This window comes from Colossoma macropomum, unplaced genomic scaffold, assembly GCF_904425465.1.
Source record: "Colossoma macropomum unplaced genomic scaffold, Colossoma_macropomum, whole genome shotgun sequence".
NCBI classification, from domain to species: domain Eukaryota; kingdom Metazoa; phylum Chordata; class Actinopteri; order Characiformes; family Serrasalmidae; genus Colossoma; species Colossoma macropomum.
The window spans coordinates 6,735,399-6,757,385 of record NW_023494801.1 but is presented as its reverse complement, the minus strand read 5'-3'; the positions used below and the strand labels follow the sequence as shown (position 1 = coordinate 6,757,385).

Genomic DNA, 21,987 nt, shown 5'->3' with positions numbered 1-21,987 from the left:
CAATCTGAATTCACAGCCCACCTCTGCCATCTGGCACCACTTCAGAAGAGTTTATCTCCGCCTACCACTCTTGAAGTTCCCCCAGAACACTCCAAACTTCAGAGAAAAACACTCTCTCCTTCAGTCTACAGCTCTACCCATGGGGCCAGGCGCGTAACCGAAAGGACAAAACAGGCAGAGCGGAGAGGAGACGTGACATTTTATCAAATCATTAATAAAAGAGAGACGCCCTGATACGCTTGTGAAGATTGAATAAGTAATTACACTTTCATAACTTCATAATGACTTAGGGGGAATAAGCTTCAACCAGAGATAATTAGGACACACAATGACTTTGGGGAGGGAGGGGTAGGGGGGATCAAGAGAGAAAAAAGGAATGAGAGTGTCAGAGACGGTGGAAAATAGATAGGAGAGAAAGAAAAAGAGATGTGGATGTTAGAGAATATGAAATTTCACACCGTGAAATCCACCATAACACCCTTTACTCAACAAATGCACCAGCATGGCAAGATTTCAAGATTGAAATATCCCTTCCCGTATTTTATTTTTTCTTTTGAGCTCCCTTTGTGATGTCGGTGTGGGTTTATGTACCAAAAGCAGTCCTAATTCATTTTAACATTACCATTTACTGTAGGGCAATATTCATAAGGCTATATGTCACTAAACCTTCATAAACAAACATTTTTAACTTCTTATTCCAAAAGGCTTAATTTATCATATAAAGGTTACATTTGCCAACTCTGATGTCAAGGTGACAATGACAGCTAAGTAAGGTGTCATTGATTTATTTGTGACATTACGTTGTGTTATGAAACATTTTGGGGTTAAATGACAGACTTTGTAGCTCACTGTATGACACAATAACATAGTGCTGATAATATGGCATACATTATATGGCCAAATGTTTCACACCTGTATATTGTTGGACAAGCATTCCAAAACCATGTGCATTAATATGAAGTTGGCCCCTCCTTAACAGCCTCCACTCTTCTGCAAAGCCTTTCCACAAGATGTTACGTGTGTCTGTGGGAATTTGTGAGGTCAGACACTGATGTTGGACAAGAAGTGTTGACCTTCCAAATCATCCCAAAGATGTTCAGTGGGGTTGAGGTCAGGGCTTTGTGCAATCCTTCCTCACTTTGTGCACAGGGAACAGGAAAGGGCCTTCCCCAAACACAAAGTTAGAAGGATGTAATTGTCTAAAATGTCTTTGTACACATTAACATAACCCTTCACCGGAACTATAGGGCCCAAACCCTGCAAAACAGCCCCAGACCATAAAACCTCCTCCACCAAACTTTACTGTTGGCACTATGCATTCTAGTAGGGAGCGTTCTCCTGGTGTCCACCAAACCCAGATGTGTCTATCAACCTGCCAGATAAGTAAAGTGTGCTCCAGAGTCCAGTGATGGCATACTTCACACCACTCCAGTCGACACCTGGTATTGCACATAGTTATCTTTGGCTTGTGTGCAGCTGCTCAGCCAATGGACACCATTTCATGAAACTCCCGACACACAGTTCTTGTGCTGATGTTGCTTACAGAGGCAGTTTGGAACTCTAGTGAGTGATACAACAGAGGGTATGCAATTTTTACATTATCCAGCACTCAGCGCCCCGACTCTGGAATTTGCTTGGTGGCTGAGCTGGTGTTGCTCCTAGATACATCCTTTTTCACTATAATAGCGCTTACAATAGACCATGGTCTAGCAAGGCTGAAATTTTAGAAACTGACTGGTGGCAAAGGTGGTATCATATGACAGTGCCATGTTAAAAGTCACTGAGCGCTACAGTACAATCCATTCCACTGCCCATGTTTGTCTATGGAGATTGCATGGCTATGTGATTGATTTTACCCACCTTTTAGCAATGGGTGTGGCTGACACCTGAACTCTTGACATATAGTGACATATAGTGTCACCAAGTCAGGCTGGTTGAACAAAAGTGAGCATTTTCTGTGTCCCTTAGGTAAGGCAAGTTTCATTTTACCACGTAAGGCCAGAGTATTCTGACACAACAAAGTTGAACAAACACTAACATGGCACTGTTTGCAGTTGTTTTTAAAAAGTTCAGGAAACTCACAAGCAAAATGAACTAGAGTGAATAGGAAGAGAATATACCAGAATCTTTCAACAACTACACAGTTGTGGTTGTGTTTAAAAGATTTTGGCTTTGGTATGTCATCAGAATTATGTTACTGTGATATTACTCATATTATTCATTGTGCCCTGTATTGCGCCTCACTCACAGAGCAATCTGGGTTAAAAGACTCCTTGTGAATTTAATATGAATTGGCAGATTGTATGTTAATGTTTTGGTTTATGCGACATCACAAACTCAATACTGGCTGTTTTTTGCAGCTTAATTTCCATTTACAGACTGGGCAGTGAATGCTAGGTTGGAACTTTAACAGGGTGTACATACTACATCAATCTTTTTCAATAAGGTGAAGAAAAAACATGTTTTTTTTTTTTTCCATGATATATGCCCTTTAACAATGGTAGCAAATCCCATTACCGAAGCCATTCTACTGGCGTCTCTAAAAAAACTACTTTAAAAGCTTCACGACTGGATCAAGCTGCCAGACATTTGTCTTGAGTGCTGCTTTAAATTCAAGAGTGCTGGATGTGGCATTCTCAGACAACCCACACAACACAGTTTAATTTCTTTTCCTTTATCACCATCTGAAAACATGTAGCCCATTGGTCTTGTTTGACTAACTGGCTGGTTGTTAATGATTACAAAACAGCGATGTGATACTGACCTTTGCCCGTTGAAACACAGATGTTTTCTTTCAAATTGAACAGTTGCGGCCTGCTGAATGGGAAAGTTATTTTTATGATAATGAGACTGAAGAAAACCCGCCAGAACTAGACACAACTCTGTCAGGTTTTTATTCATCATCTTTTTTTAGATGATGTTCTATGATTATATACATATCTTACAAAACCACTTACAATATACAAACTGAACAAAAGAAAGTTGAAGACTGTGGGACAGTGTATTTCCATAGTAACGGCAGAAGTTTGATAGCGTCAGGAGCTGCATTACTCAACAGGCAACTCTCCTAGTAGCTCATCAAGATCATCTGCAAGACACACAGACAGGTAAATATGCATCAGAAATGATTATATAGTCAGTATAAAATATGTCAAAGATACCAATATTCTGTACATTTTTATAGCTTCTTGTATTATACAGCCAATTGACAAATCAAATGGAAAAAACCCCATGTGTCTTAGTATGGTGTTGGGCTACTACAAGCAACCAGAACAAAGCTGCGCCTTGTCAGATTCCAAAAGTCTGTAGAACGGTACTGGAAGGATGGAACACCATTTTTCCAAAATATATTCCCCTTAGTTGGTGTTTTAATAATGGTGGCAGTGGAGAGCACTAACACATCAGTCTAAAATCTCCCACAGCTGTTCAACTAGGTTAAAATCTGGTGACTCAAGTCCATAGCATATGATTCACATCGTTTTCATACTCATCTAACCATTCAGTAATCAGTTAGAATAACTTTGTATTGATTAGGATAACTTTATGTTGATGGGGTACAAGTGGACCCAAACCACGCCAGCAAAATGCCCCTCCTCTGTATGACAGAGCCACACGACCCTGTAGAGAACATGTGAAGGATGACTCATCTGATTTCATTCCACATACCTGTAAGACCAGTGGCTGTGGTTTCTGCACCACTGAACTGTCAGACATGTATTTCTTTTTGTAATGAGGGGTTTAAGAACTGCAGCCCTACCATAATATCCCTCTCTGTGAACAGATTGCTCTTGCAGACAGTCAGATCATGCCCTGCAATGACATTCTCGATCACCTAACAGCTCGTCCTAGCTGCTCCTTTCTCTTTCCTTACATATCAATGTGTGCAATCGACCACAATTTCCAACTCATGTTTTTCCCACTGATCTAAATGCAACTGTCACTTTAGTCACTGTTCCTATTAAGACACTAGCCACGCTTGGTGACTGAAATCCCTGCCATCTGTGCCTCAACAATAAACCATCATTCAATCTTTTACCCTTGTCATCTTGATCCAGAATCAAGGTCAGCTGGGCCTGCTCAGTATATTAAAGCCACAGAGCATGGTTGGATGTAAAAGAACTTAGCTGTATCATGCTGTACACCTGCCTGGAAGCATCTGAACTCGTCATGGTTCTTCACTCATTTGTCCAGGTTTTTCCTTTTCTTTTGATGCTAAAGACTCTGCACTTTCCTTCAGGATTACTTAAGTTCCTAACTCTCCATCTATCCATATAGTGATAAATAAGGACTTAATCCTCACACATATCATTTAATCAAAGCACTGGAGTCATATCCAGCACCGCAGGAGAGAAACACAATGTTTTTATGAACATCTTCTCAGTTTGTGATGTGAACAGAGCTGGGCCTGCACGAATTATAGCCTGATTTTGACCTCAAACTTCAGACGAAAGTTCTGAAGACAATCTGAAGTGATTTTCCAGGTTGGTATCGCCATTGGAAAGAACTGACTGCGCAGATAATCTGGTAGTATGAGAAGGGAAATGAGTCAAACTTTGTCTTTTGGAATGAGCTCCAGAGTGATGAGAGGCCCTCTGGTATTGTCAAACGTTACATTTCTACTTTCTCACAATTATCCAAATCAAAACACTAATTAAACGAGCAGGTATATTTTCAGTTTGGGATACAATATGCTCAATTTCTTGATGGTGCTGAAACTTATCACCATACCTGATCCCCACAGGGCCTCCTCTGTGGCCTCTGGCCCTGAAGGCTGGACCACCATGTTAGCAGAAGATGCAGGGTTAGCTGGGTTGGCGCTCTGATCTCCCTCTTCCTCATCATCGTCATAATGCAGCTCCATCTGAGACACAGGGACCCCTATGGGCCTAGAGGACTCACACTGTGGCAATCCAACAGCATCCTAGACATACATACAACAAAGAAAAACACTGCTGAAGAAGTGGTGTTTTCAGTACTGGAGCACGACACTGACATGAAAGTAAGGCAGGGCGAGATTGCAAAACACATAAAATCATGAAAAAAATCCACGACTGCTGAAGTGCGAACAGGCAAAATACACCTGCGAAACAGTACTGCCAGCTGAAATCTAATAAAATTTAAAGATTTTTTTTTTCCAAACATTAAGTTTTCATAAACTAAGAAGGAACAGGATGAAAGATCAAACAGGTGTTAGAAATCAAGTAAAATAATAGCATAATGGGCTGACATTCGTGGACCTAGCATGGAGTTTGTGTTATTTACAGACACTCTACAAATGATGCAAACATAGATCTAAATCTTTTTTTTGGATCCATGCAAGCGCTGACGTTGTGTAAAATGTAAACAAAAGCAGAATGCAATGATTTGCAAATCATTTAATATATTCATATATTAATATAAATCATATATTAAATTCACAAAAATTTTAACGTTAAAACCGAGAATTTCTTTTGTTTTTTGAAAAATATATGCCCATTTTGAATTTGATGCCTGCAATGTGTTTCAAAAAAGACAGGAGCAACAAAGTAAAGACAGGGAGGCGTTCACCACTCTGTGTAAGACTGCGTTAAATAGCAAAGAATTTGGGGAATTCATCATCATCTCGGAACATAGTATCATTAAAAGATTCAGAGAATCAGGAGAAATCTGTGCATGCGAGGGACAAGGCCAAAAACCAATATTGGCTGGCTGAGATGTTCCATACCTCAGGTGGCACTGCGTTAAAATACACAATATTGTACTGGAAATCATTGCCTGGGCTCAGGAACACTTCCAAAAACCACTGTACGTGAACAAAGTTTGTCACTACATCCATAAATTCAAGTTAAAACTCTACCATTCAAAGAAGAAACCATATATAAACAGGATCCAGAAACACCCACTGGAGTGACATTAATGCTGAATGATTTATGCAGGTTTTGGAGCGACATATGCTGCCTTCCAGACGATGTCTTTCAGGGAAGGCCTTGGATTATTTCAGCAAAACAATTCCAAACCACATTCTGCACGTATTACAACAGCATGGCTCTGTTTTAAAAGAGTCTGGGTGCTAAATTGGTTTGCCTGCAGTCCAGTCCTGTTACCCACTGAAAGCATTTGCCGCATTATGAATAAAAAAATATGACAAAAGAGACCCCATACTGTTGAGTGGCTGAAATCCTATATTTAAAAGAATGGAACATTTTCACTTTCAAAACTACAGCAATTGGTCTTTTCAGTTCACAAACACTTGGAGTATTATTAGAAGAAGGGGTGATGCAACACTGCCCCTGTCCTAACAATTCTGAAACACGTTGCTGCCATCAAATTCAAAATAGGCATATATTTTTCAAAAAAACAATACAATTTCTCAGTTTCAACATTTGATATGCTGTCTTTCTACTATTTTCAATTAAATACAGAGTTTAAATGATTTGCATCATTGCATTCTGTTTTTATTTACATTTTGCACAGCGCCCCAACGTTTTTGGAAACAAGGTTGTACTTAGAAAAACATATTGTGATGCAATTAATCAATAAGTCATATAGTGACATTGCCCACCCCCACATTAAATTATTGAAACTCATAAATAAACAAAAATATAAATTAAACACTGCCACATACCAGCACTGGCTGTGCAAGCTGGGAGGAGGAGGGGAGGGCTCCATCAGGTGGGTAGATTTTGAGCAAATTGTTGGGAGTAACATTCAGGTAGTGGTTCCGGTGAGAAGGTGAGAACACACCCACCTGTGCAGAGAGAGAAAAGCATTAAAGAGGGATCTAAAGTCGCTCAACAATCCCTCTCCATTATAGATAAACAGAATTCACAAACATGTGTCTAACACCAGCTTTGAATTAGAATTTAATCACACTAAAATGAAACTGGGTGCAATTTTAACCAATATTTTTCTTTCAACTGTGCTTTAGTTTGGCCGCTACATAAACATGCAGAACTCGCTATCTTTTCTTTCTCTGTAGTGCTCTGCACTGCAATGGCAAAATATTTTTAAAGCAATAAACCCTGCAGACTGTGTCTACTGTGGCTAGTCTGCTCCGGCACTGCACCAGTCTGATTTCAAAAATGAAATACTGTCTAAATGTCTGAATGTAGAAGCTAAGGGAAAATGTAAACGCGCTGTGTCATGTTTGAATGATGACCCGATTTCCACAATCGCATCACGGTGATTGCATGTTAAGGCAAAAAAGCGTAAAAAAGGTCATGCTTTAATGCTGAAAAGTGAAAATGTCAGCACGGGACAATTCTGGTTTGCAGCATTTAGGTACAGTAATGCTATCTTGGCTGAATATTGCAGCAATGTTACAGCAATGGTACCTGTTTTGTTCGCTGCAGTCAGTCATGCGGTATGTCTCTGCTCGCTACAGGTGGGCGTTTCTATGTTGTTATGGAAAAAAACTTCCGTATTGAACCTATCTGAGGCAGCAAGCAATCTAATAAGCTATTTGCTGTTGAGCAAATGAGACCAAAATAAACGTACGCTTTATATGCTTTTATAATTTTCAGAATGCATTAGTCATCCCTTAAAGCTAGTAAGCTCACTCCACCACACTAGCAAGCAGTCTAACTTAGCAAGTAACCTTCAAACTCCATGTAGTTTAAATTTTGCCTTCCTTATCCAGTCGAATGTCTTACCTTCCAAATCTTCACTGTCAGTTTTGTCTGTATGAAACCAAACATGATTATTATGTGAAACTGTCATGGATTCAAAGACGAAAAAGAGATCCACTCCAAACTGTTGCCACAAAATTGGAAGCATATAACTGTCTAAAATGACTTTTTATGCTGTAGCATTAACGTTACCCTTTACTGGAACTAAGGTGCCCAAACCCTAAAAACAGCCCCAGATCATTATCCCTCCTCCACCAAACGTTTCTGTTGGCACTATGCATTTCGGTAGGTAACATTCTCCTGGTATCCACTAAACCTATACTCGCCCATCAGACTGCCAGATAGTAGGATTCACCACTCCAGAGAACAGGTTTCCACTGCTCCACAGTCCAGTAGCAGCATACTTCACTGACACTTGGCATTGTGCATTTTGATCTTAGGTTTGTTGTGCAGCTGCTCAGCCATTGAAAACCACTTCATGAGGCCTCTGATGCACAGTTCTTTTGCTGATGTTGCTTCCAGAGGCAGAAGATGGGTGCTGTGTGCTACAGCACTCGGCGGCCCTGCTCTGCGAGTTTGCATGGTCTACCACTTCATGGTTTAACTGTTGTTGCTCCTAGACACTTACATTTCACAATAATAGCACTTACGGTTGACCTGGCCAGATCTAGCAGGACAGAAATTTCACTTGTGGCAAAAGTGGGATCCTATGACAGTGCTACTTGTAAAGTCACTGAGCTCTTCAGTATTATCCATGTTACTGCCAGTGTTTGTCTACAGAGATTGAAAGGCAACGTGCTTGATTTTATCCACCCGTTAGCAATGGGTATGAAACACCTGCGCTCAAAAACTAGGAAGAATATTGACATACTTTTGCCACAGTGTATAGTCAGATCTCCATAATAAGTCAGTAATTGAGTGAGTCTGAATAGTGGCGACAATACTTGTTTAAGAAGCAGCACAGCACCAGTCTTCAGCTCTCCCTGTCTGTCCTCCAGCAAACGACGGTGAACAGTGCCCTGTATCTCACCTAGAGATTAAAGGGAGATTTATATTATGTGTGAATATATACAGAGAGAATAAAAGAGCAAGTGAGTCCAGTCACTAGTCATGCGGAGATGGTGGGGGAAAAAATTTGTATTAAAACAGACGAAGAGTTGAGACACAAATAGAGCATTCCAGTAGGTGTGCTGTACAGAGTTAAGTGTTGATGTATGTGAAGGAAAACAGAGTGACCTCAAACAGTACAAAGGGCGTGAAGAACACTCATTTTGCTGCTGTCAAAAGGAAACCTTGAAAATATTCTTTTACAATTTTTCATATGCAGAAAACTGACAGTCTACTTCATATGTCGGCATGTGTAAGCAGCTGTCCGTAGGACTTCTGCTGCCTTCATAAGCTTTTATTTGGTGCTATTTCCCATCCCAAAAGTTGTAATTAAAAGGTTTTTGTTGCACATTAACTAGCTTATTTTATCTGTTTTGTTATATCTTTCCAACATTTTCTCAAATTCTAAAAATGTACATAATACGGCCAGTGTTACAGATGTTAGTATGTCGGATGTCAGATGTATGTAATTATTATGAATGCATATTTTTAGAAAGGTATATAAGGGCTACCTGATTAAGAATATTTTTGTTATCACAATATGAGAGTCTGTGAGGGACATATTGTTAACCGCTGAGATGACAGAACGGATTACATAGAGATAGCTCAAAACTGATGTAATGCAGTGTTAGAAGCAGGGTCTAACTGAGCCAGAGACAATAACGTTTGTGAGTCTTTTGTGTGTGTGTGTGTGTGTGTTTGAGTGTATGTGTATGTTTCAGTAGTGGCATGAAAACATGGAACAGTATTTTAATAAAGCTCTTAAACCCATGTTAAACCTAAATCTTTAAAAAAAAATTGCAAGTATTATTTTTACAAGTTGGAATTTAAGGGTTTGGGTTTGGGACAACAGGTAGTACAATATAAATGATTTTGTATATATTTAAGTTTATTACTATCTCTATTATTGCCTTGGGTTCAAATAGAACTTGTAAATATCTGAAGGTCTGAATATACGTATTTTTTTTAAATATATGTTTTCAAATAAGTGCACAAAAAACATGCATGCAGATGTCATTATTTTTATTTTGCACAATAGTGAATTCTGTAATTTTGCTATTTTTACTCAAAGAAACACTATTTCAAAAATAGTATGTTGCATGTTATGTCCACATTGCACAGCCTAATGCATGTGCCTTACCTGTGGGGTCTCTGAACACTGCTTTGCCATCAGCATGTGTGTGTAAGATACTCTTTAAAACCACAGCCATGTTAGGAACCTTATTCTTCGCCAACTGCCGCAGAGCAGCCTGAGAAAAGAAAGGGTGATAATGAAGGCCACAGCACATATTAAAGGAAGAAGAAAGAAAAACAGTGAAAACAAGTAAGAACCAATGAGACGAGGCCCAGAGCCACTGAAAGGCTAATGAACTAACTCTGCATTCATCACCCTGATGAATAATTAACATGCGTCTGCCATTAGCGGCAGTTCGTTATGGCACGTCGAAAAAACACATTAAAATTATAATGGCTGCATTAGCACGACTGATGACGTTTGTGATAATCACTATTAGTGTAAGGGCTGCTCATCAGTCCTGATTATAGTCCGGGACCGCCTCTGTACACATGAATTAAAAAACAGCAACATTTTTTTCTAGAATCAGACAGGAGAGCCCATGGCAATACGCCCCAATAACCGTGGGGGAAATAAGCATTGCGTACAATAGAAGATGAATTGGAAGTGCAGAAGTCTGATACACTTATCGTTCAACAAAGTAAAACATGGTTAAAATATTCTGCTCACTTTCCGCAGCACCATGACGATGCTGTAGGAATGCAGGAAACAGGAAGGGTTCCTCTCATCCAATCCCATCTCAGCCTTCATCGCTGCCCACGGACCCCCACTGAACTCTTCTTCCTCACTCACTTGGGACCTGGGGACCTGCACATAAACGTACTCACTAAGACTGAAGTGCATTTCCCTGCCCTCATAATACTAATTACATAAGAATTACTATAAATTAAACACATACAATAGTATGCAGAAGTCTGAACAAATCCTGGTCAAATTACATGTTTTACTGATTTCCTAAGTGAAAATAAATCAACACATACTCTACAGGGAACAAATGTAAATATGGCATTTTACCTACAAATTAATTGCACAATTTATATTTATTTGTTGACTAACATATTGGGAAAAATGTGTGTGTGGCACGTCAGCTGTTTTGCTCTACCAAAGACAGACATTTCAATATACACACAGCCAGACAATGGGAAGAGAGTGTGGAAGCCCACGAAATTTGTTATTGTTCTTGGCCAAGTGTAAACAATGGCAAGAGCTTACATTTATTTTATGCTTTTAATTATGCTTTATATATGCATATGTGCATAACAGTAATGGCTGATTATTGCTGCTCCTGTGAGGTAAAGTTAAATCACAGTGGTCAGACAAGGTTCACTTACGGTTATTGTAAGTTGTATTATTGCAATTTTTTATAATGTCATTTTAATCCCCTCCGCCTTCACACACATAAATAAAAATACTGAAAAAACCTTCATCCTATTCTTTTTACTGCTATTAAGCAAAGTCAATGTTATTGCAGACTAAATTTAAGTTAATTCTCCTCTACATGTTTTGGTGCCTTTTCAGTTGATTTCAGTGAAGTTTGCAATAAGTGGGAATGTTCTTTTTATGACATTGTTGAGGATTTTTGTAGTTAACAAGTACTAGACTACTCTGAGATGGTCCTAAATCAAATTACAGTCACAGCCACAGATAAGAGCTATGACAAAAACACAAAAAAAAAGTTAAGAATCGCTGAAGCAGCCGGTTTTGACTATGCCTGGGAAGACACGATGGTCATGACAGTCTTAAGAGCTTTGATAATCCAACCCGTCATTCACTTTAGTTATCTGTCCCACTATTTCTCTGGAAAATAAATGCAATGATTGTTTTGATAGATAATGTATTTCAAATTTGAATACTACACAAACCAACAAGGGGAAAAATCTGAATTTGATCTCTGACCTCATCTGACAGCCCTACTACAGCTACAGTGTATTCAATATTCAAAGGAATGAAGCTGTAGTTAGCTTTGAGCTAACACCCAAGGCATCATGAAAGAGAGACCACCCATACTGGGGCACCCCAAACACTTGTAAAGCTGTATCAACTGAACCACTATCTCAAGTATACCAATAACCATTTGCAGGCATTTCATTTTAAGTCATACTAGGCACTATACAAATGTACTTGCTGGTTTCTACAGACGTAGTTGTTTGTGTCTTTAGTTATGCATTTCAGCTATGAAAAGTAATTAAAGATTATACCCCACCACTTACCACTCAATCATCGCAGGGTAAAAGTCTATTTGTATGGACTAAGCTGTATACGGAGAGAGAGGATGTTTCTGTGTGTGCGTTTCTGTTTTGTCTCACCTCATTTTGCAGGCGAGCCACAGCTCCATGCGCTGGCGTCTGCGGCACGGTCACAACAATGTCATCTAGATTCCGTCCACTGATCTGTGGGATGAGAAAAAAGATAGAAACGCAGAAAAACAAATAAAGGCATCTTTACAAACAAAATGATTTAACTGAGATAACAATTCAATAACCCTTTTTCCAAGATACTGAACTGGCTGTTTGCAGGCAAAATGTTTACATGACACCAATACTGGTTTGCAGTTCAGATAAAAATGTTTAACAAAATAGATAGTGCAGCCACTCAAAGTAGAAGCAACTAAAGCCCTGTTTGAGCTGGATTCGTTTTACTTACAGAGGTGATGAAATGACAAGATCTATGATATTAATGCAGGATGAACCTGCAGTATTAAAATCACTCCACAATAATTGGCCAGTCAAATACTGCATTACAGAAACCTCCTCTGGCAAAACTAATCCAGCTCAATTAGTACTAGTCTGATCTATATTGCTACCGAGTTAATATATACAGCTAGTGTTATTGCCATTGAGTCCTGTGGCGTAACGTTGAAAGCCATCAGTAAAAGATCATCCACACAGGATCTGTCTGAACTGGAAAAATGACATATAATTAATCCTCTATAAATCGGCTAGTCACATTACATTACACAATCTCCTCTGGTCAAACTAACCCAGCTTCAATAGCGCTGCCCTAGTGTGAGCTGAAGCACATGTTTACCTGCTGTGGCAAAGCCCCTGCCGGTCCAGGAAAGCGCCGCGTTTTGGATCGAACTGCATCACTCCGTGGCCTCTGAGGCGTCTTGCTGGCTGCAGACACCAGCTGGACCAAGTGATTGGTCAGGACAGGTGTGTTGAGGGGGCGGGGTGTACGAGTCTGCGATGGGGCAGGAGATATAGCCTGAAACAAGGACTTTTGGTGGCCCTGTGAAGCTCTTGGGGTAACTACCCCTCTCTGCCCTTCACCTGATGCTCTCACAGGCCCTGGACTGGAGAACTGGCAGACTGAAGAGTTCCTCACAAAGGGCTGGCATGGACTCGGAGGGGGACCTGCACAATATATTGTCTGTTAATCATGAATGCACATATTGAATGCACAAAAGCCTACAATATGCAGATGAGCCCTGTAATCAATCACTAGATAATTTTAATGCACATTGTGTCGACCAAATATCAAACTTTTCAGGTGAGTTTTCTGTGTTTTAATGATGTCATGCATTCAGGTGATACAACAAGCCAATAACAAAGTAATTCAGCCAATTCCTTAACCAAGGGTAATAAAGGGTTCACTGATGTGTTTCAGAGCTTTACTCTTGGCTTTTTTATGCACTTGTCCTTTGGACGATCCACATTTTCCTTTTATACATATTTTTAAAAGTCACTTTTTCAAATAAAGATCATATGCAACACTGGAAAATGATTGCAGTGTTGAATTAGCTCACTGAAAGTCACATATGAAATGATTTGTCATATTTTTAGCAACTTTCTTTTTGCCTGTATTGTCTTTAAGATGATAAATACTGTTTGTTACACAGTGTCCTTCTTTACTACTAACTTATCACTAACGCAGCTTAAACTTATTCACTGTTTGTAACCAATGCCTCTACGACGCAGGAGAATAAGCAGCTTAGATAATGTATGTGTGTGTGTGTGTGTGTGTATGTGTGTGTATAACCAGTGCACACGTCATGGTGCAGAACTCAGCTTGGAACAATCACCAAAACCTATCTATGCTACACCGGGACATCTAAATTCAAGTTAAAATAAATATTCTTAAAAGGGCCTCTATCCTGCATCACTGTTGTATTTTATTATGTCCACTTATAACTAATAGTGAAGTTTAATGTACCAAGATCAACCATAAATCATTTTATATGAGCATCTTCCAACTTCTTTGTATTCCTTAAACTTAAACAGGCTGCCTCACTCAAAAAGCAGTTAGTACTCTTTATAACTTCAGTATGAATCGGCAGAGCTAAACTGCTGTAGGCTTATAAAGATAAAAAAAGTGACTTCAAAACAGTCTGCTTTTGCAGCTTTGTTTCCATACGCAGACTGTATGGACTGGGGATGTTTTGAAACTTTAACTACATTTACATATATCAAACTATTCTATTTCAAAAACATGAGGCAAACTTATTTTTCCATGATATGAGCCCTCCCAGCAAAAAAGATGAGCGCTCCCATAGAGGGTTGTGCATTACCTTGTGGAGCAAATGTGGAGGGACCAGGGGTCCTGATAAACGACTGCGGGGGTCTAGATGTTGGAGCACTGCTGCAAAAGCCTCTGAGAGAAGATACAACTGAAGTATCCTCTGCTACAGCTGATGATTTCATCCTTTTAGCTGGGGAGATGCTGTCTGTGTCAGGAGCAGGCCCAGAGGCCTTCTGAAAAAGATTCTCGTCCAACTCCTCCAGATCCACATCCCACTCATCGAAGTCATCCTGAGGGGGAGCGCTGTGAACTGCAGGTGGAGGGTTTGATTGGGCAGAAGGAGACTGCAGAGAAGAAACAATGCAGGAGCCTCCCAAAGGTGCTCGAAGAGAAGTGGTGGGTTTGTGAGGGTCAGAAGGACAGTGAGATGAGGAGTTTGGGTTGGAGAGGCTTCTTAAACCTTTAACAACGCTTGGTTCTTGAAGACCGAGTGGCGCCAAAGAGCCTGTCTCTGAACTACTGTTCAAAGAGCTGGTTGATAGACTAGGGGAGCTCTGCTGTGCATTGTGGGTACTGAAGGTGGCTGATTCTTTCAATGGTGCAGAGGCAGGGGCTGCAGAACTTCCGGTCACAGAGGGGTTTTCTGGTGCATGTGTCCAATCAGCTTCCAGCAAGTCCTACAATACACCAAAACACAAAAAGATACCACTGAAACTGGCTATACATTTAAATCAGGCTAGGGCTACTTGAACTTACAGATTAGTAAGATTTATAAGGGCAACTATTTAAATGGACAATCCCCCAGACAGCATGGACAGAAACACTAAATAACAATAACCTACCACATGGCTGTGCCTACGGTGTTATTCTATTAACGTGAGGTGGATTACAACAGAACTACCATTACTGAGGGCTTTTAGGTGCATCCAATAACAGAAGACCATTCACTCTATTTTAGTATTACTGGTATGACTGTAAAAACTACACACCGCAGAATCATACTGGATTAAAATCACAGATCTTGTCAGTAATCACTTAAAGAACCTCACCAGGTATATCTAATCCAGTTCCAATACGGCTTAAGTGAAACAGTCAGTGGTTCTTAGCTTCAATCTAAACAGTGTGATCATACACCACTAAAACATTTACATTGAAATCTATTTATTATACTTCCCACAATAAACTGAAATGTGAAACCACACATCTTACAGTGTCTACTGAGGTAGAAGTACTTAAGCTCAGATGACACAGGCTAGATAAGGTTCATTTAAGTTCAGATAAAGCCAATCCAGAGAAAGATCTAACACACAATTATCATAATAAGCTAAAATGAATCAGGTGAGTCAATCTCAAATGGCTCCTCACTGTGGCACATTATTTTTATTATCATTATTACTATTATTATTACTATTATTGCTAAATTTCCTTCGGGATCAATAAAGTAAAGTATCTATCTATGTATTTTTATTATTATTGATAATAATAATGATGATAATTTACCATCCAAATAGTGGCTTAAAATGTCCAAGAGATAGATTTAGGATCCTACCAAGCCTCCCTATTGAACAGCTATTGCACTATGCACTATTTGATTGATACTTTACTTTCGTGACTTATGTAGTGCACTATATAGGGGGTAGGGAACAATCTGAGATCCGGCCCTGGAGACAATCAGAGCAGTTAGTGTTTCCCCAAATACTGATCCTGAACTCTCTCCGTCTGCATATGTACTAACTGCTCTAAAAGACCTCAGTCAGCTCATCAGCTCACAACCAAACACATAAAGAAGTTAAAATCGGGATCAAGGAGACAACAAATTGTGTAGTGCAGTGATCACCAACCCTGGATCTTGAGATCTACTTTCTATGCCCAGTTACAATATGACACGCCTGCTCCATCTAAATAACCATGATTAATGAACCATAGACATGAGTACAGCATGTTATGAAAGTCAGAACTAATCTCTGGAGGAACGGAGAGCTCCAGGAGGAGGGCTGGTGACCATTGATGTAGAACAGTGGTCAATAACCCTCATCCTGGAGATCCACTTTCCTGCACAGTTTAGTTCAACTGCATCCAACACGCTGCTGCTCCTTCCTACCCAACACAAAGCACCTGACCCAGCCAATCAAGGACTTCTGAAGAAGCTAATGAGTTTGACAAGGCGTGGCAGATTTTGGTTGGAACTAGATTCCACAGGAAGGTAGATCTCCATGACCAGGGTTGGTGACCACTGGTGTAGAACAAGGACAGTCCACAGAGTCCAGTCCTGGAGGGCTGGTATCCAGCAGTTTGGTGGTGTCCCTATTCAAACACACTGACTACATCTGGCAATTGACAGATGATTGTAATCAGGTGCGTTTAAGCAGGTAAATCACTGAACTGTGCTGTACACCAGCCCTCCTGGACTGGACTTGTGCAGCCCTGGTCCAGAACCCGGACTGACAAACTGTGCTGGAGGACAAAAAACACACTTAAACATGTAGTAGTGCATTCTTTCATGTCTAGAGCTGGAGCATCATGCACTCTCAGCTAAAACCAAAACCTCCAATCCAAAATAAACACACCTCATCATCGAAATCTTCTCCAACGCTGAAAAGTCCGCCCCACTTCTTGTCGCAAGCCTAAAAGGAAGACGGTAAAAAGCGGAAACAAACATAAAAACATCAGTACGAAGTCACATTTCTGAAATGTCGTGTCTCTAATCGGCCTGTTGGCTCCGTTAGCTGACATTAATGCAACCAAAGGCCGAGGAAAAAACACTGCTAGCCAGTAAACGCCTCACCGTGGTCGTCATATCTGTACACCTCGCTCTAGACTTCAGTGTGAAGGAAACAGGCGGGATGTAACGCTTATGAACGAGTCTTTACACTTCTACACCTCTACATCTCTGCGATACAGCAACAAAACCTCCTCCAGATGAGAACAACACGGCTGACTTCTCTCCTCGGCGCCGCCACGTTCAAACAGTGTGACGTAGTGCGCCGACGACGGTCAGGTCTGGTCACTGCTGCTGCCTCCTGGTGGCCGCGAGCTGGTACTGCATGTAGCGGGTGAGCTCGTCTGCCCAAACGCTGATTTTGTGGCTCGTTTATTTACTTATTATACAAAAAATACTATCTGATTATAATTGTATTTCATCCGTTAGACTCCGGCTGTTAAATACAGGAGATTTAAATAGAGAAAATAATCCTCAGAACTTCCCTGTAACGCCATGTTAAAACTGCTTACTTTCAAAAGGGCAAAAGGGGCGATAATAGGGCAGTAATATTTGTATAATAGCGCAAATAATATAGCATGCTATCACATAATACAAAGACCTGGACAGCCTAAAGTGTTTGGCCCGTGCGAAAATGTAAAGTTACCGTAAGTCCATAAAATAACATTTTAATTTCTTACTTTTTTAAAAGTTGAACTCTTGCAACAGAATATAGTGTCAAATTTTTTAAAATGTGAATTTTTCACCACAAGCATTGTACTTTAGGTACCCCTAGCATCAACCCTCCAAAACACAAATGCCATAGATTTTTACAGGCCCCTAGTTTTAGTTTACACCAAGATTTCAGGAACAGAACATTTCTTTTATTAATATTGGATTTTTATGGAAACCTCAAATCTGACATGGGAACACTTGTATTATTCACTTTGAATTTTAATTTATAGACAAGTATTAATTATCATATCCTATTATTCACTACTAGTTTCACTTACATTTTGAACTCCTTCAGCATCAATAGCACTTATTGATCTACCATGGTATATGCTTAGAAATTTTCAAAACCCTGCACGAGTCAATGCCTTGTAATGAGACATAAGCAGACACACCCCAGCTGCCTATTTTGTATAGAAATTGGGAAACAGTTTTAACAGGAAGAATATTCCATATTCAGCAATATTCTGGTGGTTTCCACACATTTCTGATTGTAGGGCACTCAGTTACAGACAGACCACCCCATTCTGCAGAGACCAGCACTGACAAAACAATAGTATGCACAGTATTAAATCCAGATTAAATTGATGTTTATGAAACTGTACCACGATTGATTAGTTGAACATCCAGTTCAGACAGTTTGCAGTTCTTTTTGGCATATCAGGACTCTCTGATTTTATGTGCTAAACTCCTGAGAAAACACCTAAATATTTCAGCATAAGGTAAATAATCCCTGTAAATTGAAATAAGCAACAACTTGACAAAATCCACAGAACTTTTATTTCTGTCTCATTGTTAATACAGTGGAACCCAGAATTGTTCAAATAAACAACTCTAGAACTTCTGGAACTGCTTCTTGGCTCCTGCTGCCTTGGTGACTTTCAGGACGTTGAACCTCACTGTCTTGCTGAGGGGTCTGCACTCTCCAACAGTGACAATGTCACCCACAGTCACATCCCTGGAAGAGACGGGCAAAGAAAAGAATCTGTAAAATCTGTGCAAGGACCACGGAAGTCCAGGCTAACCTCCAATAGCAAAAATAAAAGTTACACAGTAGCATCACCACAGCTGATGCATCATGTTTGCATTTGCTATCATACAGCCCTAACACCTGAAAATGCAACACTACTAAAAAGTAAAGCAGAATTTTAAAAATATTGAAAGTAAAGGTATTTGAATGTGTCACAATTCCTGGGACTGAGACACTGAATAACAAGTTACATGCAGATAAATTACAAAACTCTCCCACCAAAAGGACATCATGACTGAAAAAAAGCTGCATCAGTAATGCCATTAGGCGATGTCGTCAGAGCCTCAAAGACTTGGAAGACCATCGTGAGAAAAAACATCATAAGCAGCTTTTTTCAGCAATATTTGTAGGTCACTAAAATCAACAGAAACCTGTTAAGTCACAGGAAGAAAAATGAAATAAGGCTTAGCATTTTACCTGAAGCAGGGAGAGAGGTGGACAGACATGTTCTTGTGTCTCTTCTCGAAACGGTTGTACTTGCGGATGTAGTGCAGATAGTCCCTTCTGATGACGATGGTCCTCTGCATCTTCATTTTGGTCACCACACCTTCAGAGTGGAGTTACAGCAAATTAATCGATCTTAATTACAAATTAAAAACTACTCTGAAAGTGCTTCACTAATACCAGCTTAGAGTGCGGTGCTCGCTACAGGATTACAGCCAAACTGAAAACCAATGCTTAGAACACAAACACTTGATACAGGAGGCATCAGTAAAGCCATAAGGCACTGTCGTCAAAACCCCAAGGGCTTGGAAGACCATCGTGAGAATAGACATCATTTGCATCCCAGTAAAAACCACACTGAACAAGCAAATGCTTAAACATTCAATGTTGAGCATGAAACATTAACTTACCGGACAGAATACGGCCTCTGATGGACACATTTCCAGTAAAGGGGCATTTTTTGTCAATGTAAGTGCCTTCAATAGCCTGTGGAAGTCAACCACAAAGTAAACAGATTAGATAACATAACTTTATGCAACACTGCACTGTCCAAAAGTATTAACAAGATCTCCAAAAACTGCATCAGTAAAGCCATGAGGCACTGTCCTCAAGGCCACATAGGCTCAGAAGACCATCGTGAGAATAGACATCACATGCAGTCTGGAGACACAGCTGCAGAGTGGCGCTCACCTCTCTGGGGGTTTTGAAGCCCAAGCCAACGTTTCTGTGGTAACGTGGGAGCTTTTCCTTGGTACCTCCTTCGGTTACCAAAACTCGCTTCTTGTTCTGGAAGATGGTGGGCTGCTTCTGGTAGGCCCTTTCATTCTGCCAAAAAGAAAAGACAATTCATTACCCATGGCCATCACAGTTTGAGAGCAGGCCAGCAAGAGTGACCATTAAATATGGGACTGCATCAGTGAAGCCGTAAAGGCGCTGTCGTCAAAGCAACAAGGGCTTGGAAGACCATCGTGAGAAAAACATCATCTGCAGTTGAAATCATTATAATTCCTCCCCATTAAGCAGACCTACTAGATACCAGGTAGATCACTTTAAGGACACTATGAAAAAAGATCTACTGCGATTTCTACAGGATTCCTATGAGAACCTTAAATTCTGAGCATTGCTAAAGCTCATCACAGAAAAACTCACATTAAAACCATTTACACTGCTCAAGTATTAGAAAGGTTTTGTTTATAGAAGTGCCAAAAATGGCTTGTTAATGGTTGTATACAGTTCTATATATGACTTTTTTGGAACTGGTTCCATATAGCACCAAAAAAGGGTTCATCTATTGTTACAAGCTTGACATGGGAACAAATTAAGAACCCTTTTCGGTGCTAGACAGAACCATATACAACACATCCATCAACCGGTCAGAATACGGCCTCTGATGGACACATTTCCAGTAAAAGGGCATTTTTTAATCAATGTAAGTGCCTTCAACAGCCTGTGGAAGTCAACCACAAAGTGAACAGATTAGATAACATAACTTATTGCATTTAAGCATGAAAGGGCTCTATTGAGAACCATTCCCCTTACTGAAGAGCCCCTGAAGAACCACCTTTTGTAGTGCAACTCAGTACATTAGTATTGATAGCACGATATTACGGTAGCTGTTTATGCACGAGGGAAACTGTGCACGTATTCTGAGACGTACAAGGTAAAAAAACACGACAAAATGTTAAGGTAAATTCGTGTTTGAGTGAAAAAAGGAGGTTCACTGCTTTTTATTACGTCACCCAGAACAGTCTACGAGCCTACGAGCCATGTGGCGGCGAGCTAAGAGTGAGCAATGAACAATGACGCCCTATGAACGCAGCAATTCAGCGTTTAAAGTAAGATGAAGGTCTTATACTGAAATATGGAGCTGATAAACTGGGAATGACCTCCGGGAGGTAACCGTTAATCGTTACTGCAGCTGCGGGCCCTAAACACGCCGAGTTTCCGCTCGCCGACAACGACGAGACCTAAAGTTCACGAAATACACACATCCGGCTCCTATAAACCACCGGAACCACCCATATACCCGTTCATAACTTCTTATTTGTCGAAAAAGCTGAGAATAACCAAGAGATTAGAGCTAAATGAGCCTTTTTTCATCACCACGCCGCTTCCCTGAAAATACCTGGGTATCGGACATCTTGGCCAGACGAGTCGTAAAGAGGACTACGCATGCGCGAGGCAGCGGGAAGAAGAGTACGGAACGGATGTGATGTAAAACGAGGGCGGTGCTTTCAGCTTCCAGCTGTTTTATATTTTTGGGTGATCCTGCAGCTTCTGGCTCGTCCCGCATCATAACTCTTATTATTTCATATTAAGAGAATTGCTATGCCGTTATTGTGTGATATCTCATTATTTTGAGACGTCATTATTTTGTAATACCATCTCATTGTTTTGAGGGAAGTCATCGTTTTAAATTACCTCATTTTAAGATACTGTCTCATTATTTTGAGATACTAAGTCTTTATTTTGAGACACTATTTCATTATTTTCAGATATTTAGAGGTCATTATTTTGAGGTACAATCTCATTGTTTTGAGAAGCTAAGTCATTATTTTGAGATGCTTTCTCCTTATTTTGAGATAAGTCATTGTTTTAAGATACTACCTCATTATTTTGAGATACTATCTCATTATTTTGAGATACTAAGTCATGATTTTGAGATACTGTCTCATTATTTTCAGATAATATCTCATTATTTTGAGATACTAAGTCATTATTTTGAGACACTTTCATTATTTTCAGATATTTAGTCATTATTTTGAGGTACTATCTCATTATTTTTAGATGCTAAGTCATTATTTTGAGACACTATTTCATTATTTTCAGATAT

The 21,987-nt window shown here is 40.0% G+C and overlaps 2 protein-coding genes, 1 long non-coding RNA gene and 4 other non-coding genes across 7 annotated transcripts; 1 reads left to right on the top strand and 6 right to left on the bottom strand.

The window, feature by feature from the left end:
- The first annotated feature begins 2,950 nt into the window (after positions 1 to 2,950).
- On the top strand, positions 2,951 to 11,996 carry LOC118821114. The gene is made up of 3 exons (XR_005008317.1): positions 2,951 to 3,107; positions 4,742 to 4,999; positions 10,468 to 11,996. It is a non-coding gene; the product is annotated as an uncharacterized LOC118821114 (long non-coding RNA).
- hrob (homologous recombination factor with OB-fold) lies at positions 2,994 to 17,183 on the bottom strand. Its single transcript, XM_036589551.1, has 11 exons — positions 17,036 to 17,183; positions 16,818 to 16,874; positions 14,300 to 14,927; positions 12,817 to 13,145; positions 12,096 to 12,179; positions 10,459 to 10,596; positions 9,856 to 9,964; positions 8,552 to 8,637; positions 6,605 to 6,727; positions 4,729 to 4,921; positions 2,994 to 3,088 (listed from the first exon to the last, which is right to left on the bottom strand). Exons 1-11 carry the CDS (start codon positions 17,045 to 17,047, stop codon positions 3,048 to 3,050), a joined length of 1,800 nt encoding a protein of 599 aa, XP_036445444.1. The 5' UTR covers positions 17,048 to 17,183; the 3' UTR covers positions 2,994 to 3,047.
- Positions 17,184 to 18,441: 1,258 nt separating this feature from the next.
- rps11 (ribosomal protein S11) lies at positions 18,442 to 21,328 on the bottom strand. Its single transcript, XM_036589552.1, is given in 6 exon segments — positions 18,442 to 18,638; positions 19,128 to 19,257; positions 19,565 to 19,640; positions 19,845 to 19,979; positions 21,280 to 21,297; positions 21,299 to 21,328. Coding segments are annotated over 6 exon segments (513 nt in total). The 3' UTR covers positions 18,442 to 18,514.
- LOC118821864 lies at positions 18,953 to 19,037 on the bottom strand. The gene has a single exon (XR_005008370.1). It is a non-coding gene; the product is annotated as a small nucleolar RNA SNORD35 (small nucleolar RNA).
- Positions 19,410 to 19,494, bottom strand: LOC118821862. Its single transcript, XR_005008368.1, has one exon. It is a non-coding gene; the product is annotated as a small nucleolar RNA SNORD35 (small nucleolar RNA).
- Positions 19,728 to 19,812, bottom strand: LOC118821863. The gene has a single exon (XR_005008369.1). It is a non-coding gene; the product is annotated as a small nucleolar RNA SNORD35 (small nucleolar RNA).
- Positions 20,059 to 20,143, bottom strand: LOC118821865. Its single transcript, XR_005008371.1, has one exon. It is a non-coding gene; the product is annotated as a small nucleolar RNA SNORD35 (small nucleolar RNA).
- Positions 21,329 to 21,987: the final 659 nt, after the last annotated feature.

Bases quoted from the DNA above. Each gene is read 5' to 3' on its own strand.
- hrob (XM_036589551.1), bottom strand. The intron at 12,180-12,816 runs GTAAACATGTGC...CTCATCCCACAG, and splicing joins CAGGGGCTTTGCCACAGCAG to ATCAGTGGACGGAATCTAGA. The intron at 6,728-8,551 runs GTATTGTCGCCA...CTCTCTGCACAG, and splicing joins CTGTGCTGCTTCTTAAACAA to GTGGGTGTGTTCTCACCTTC.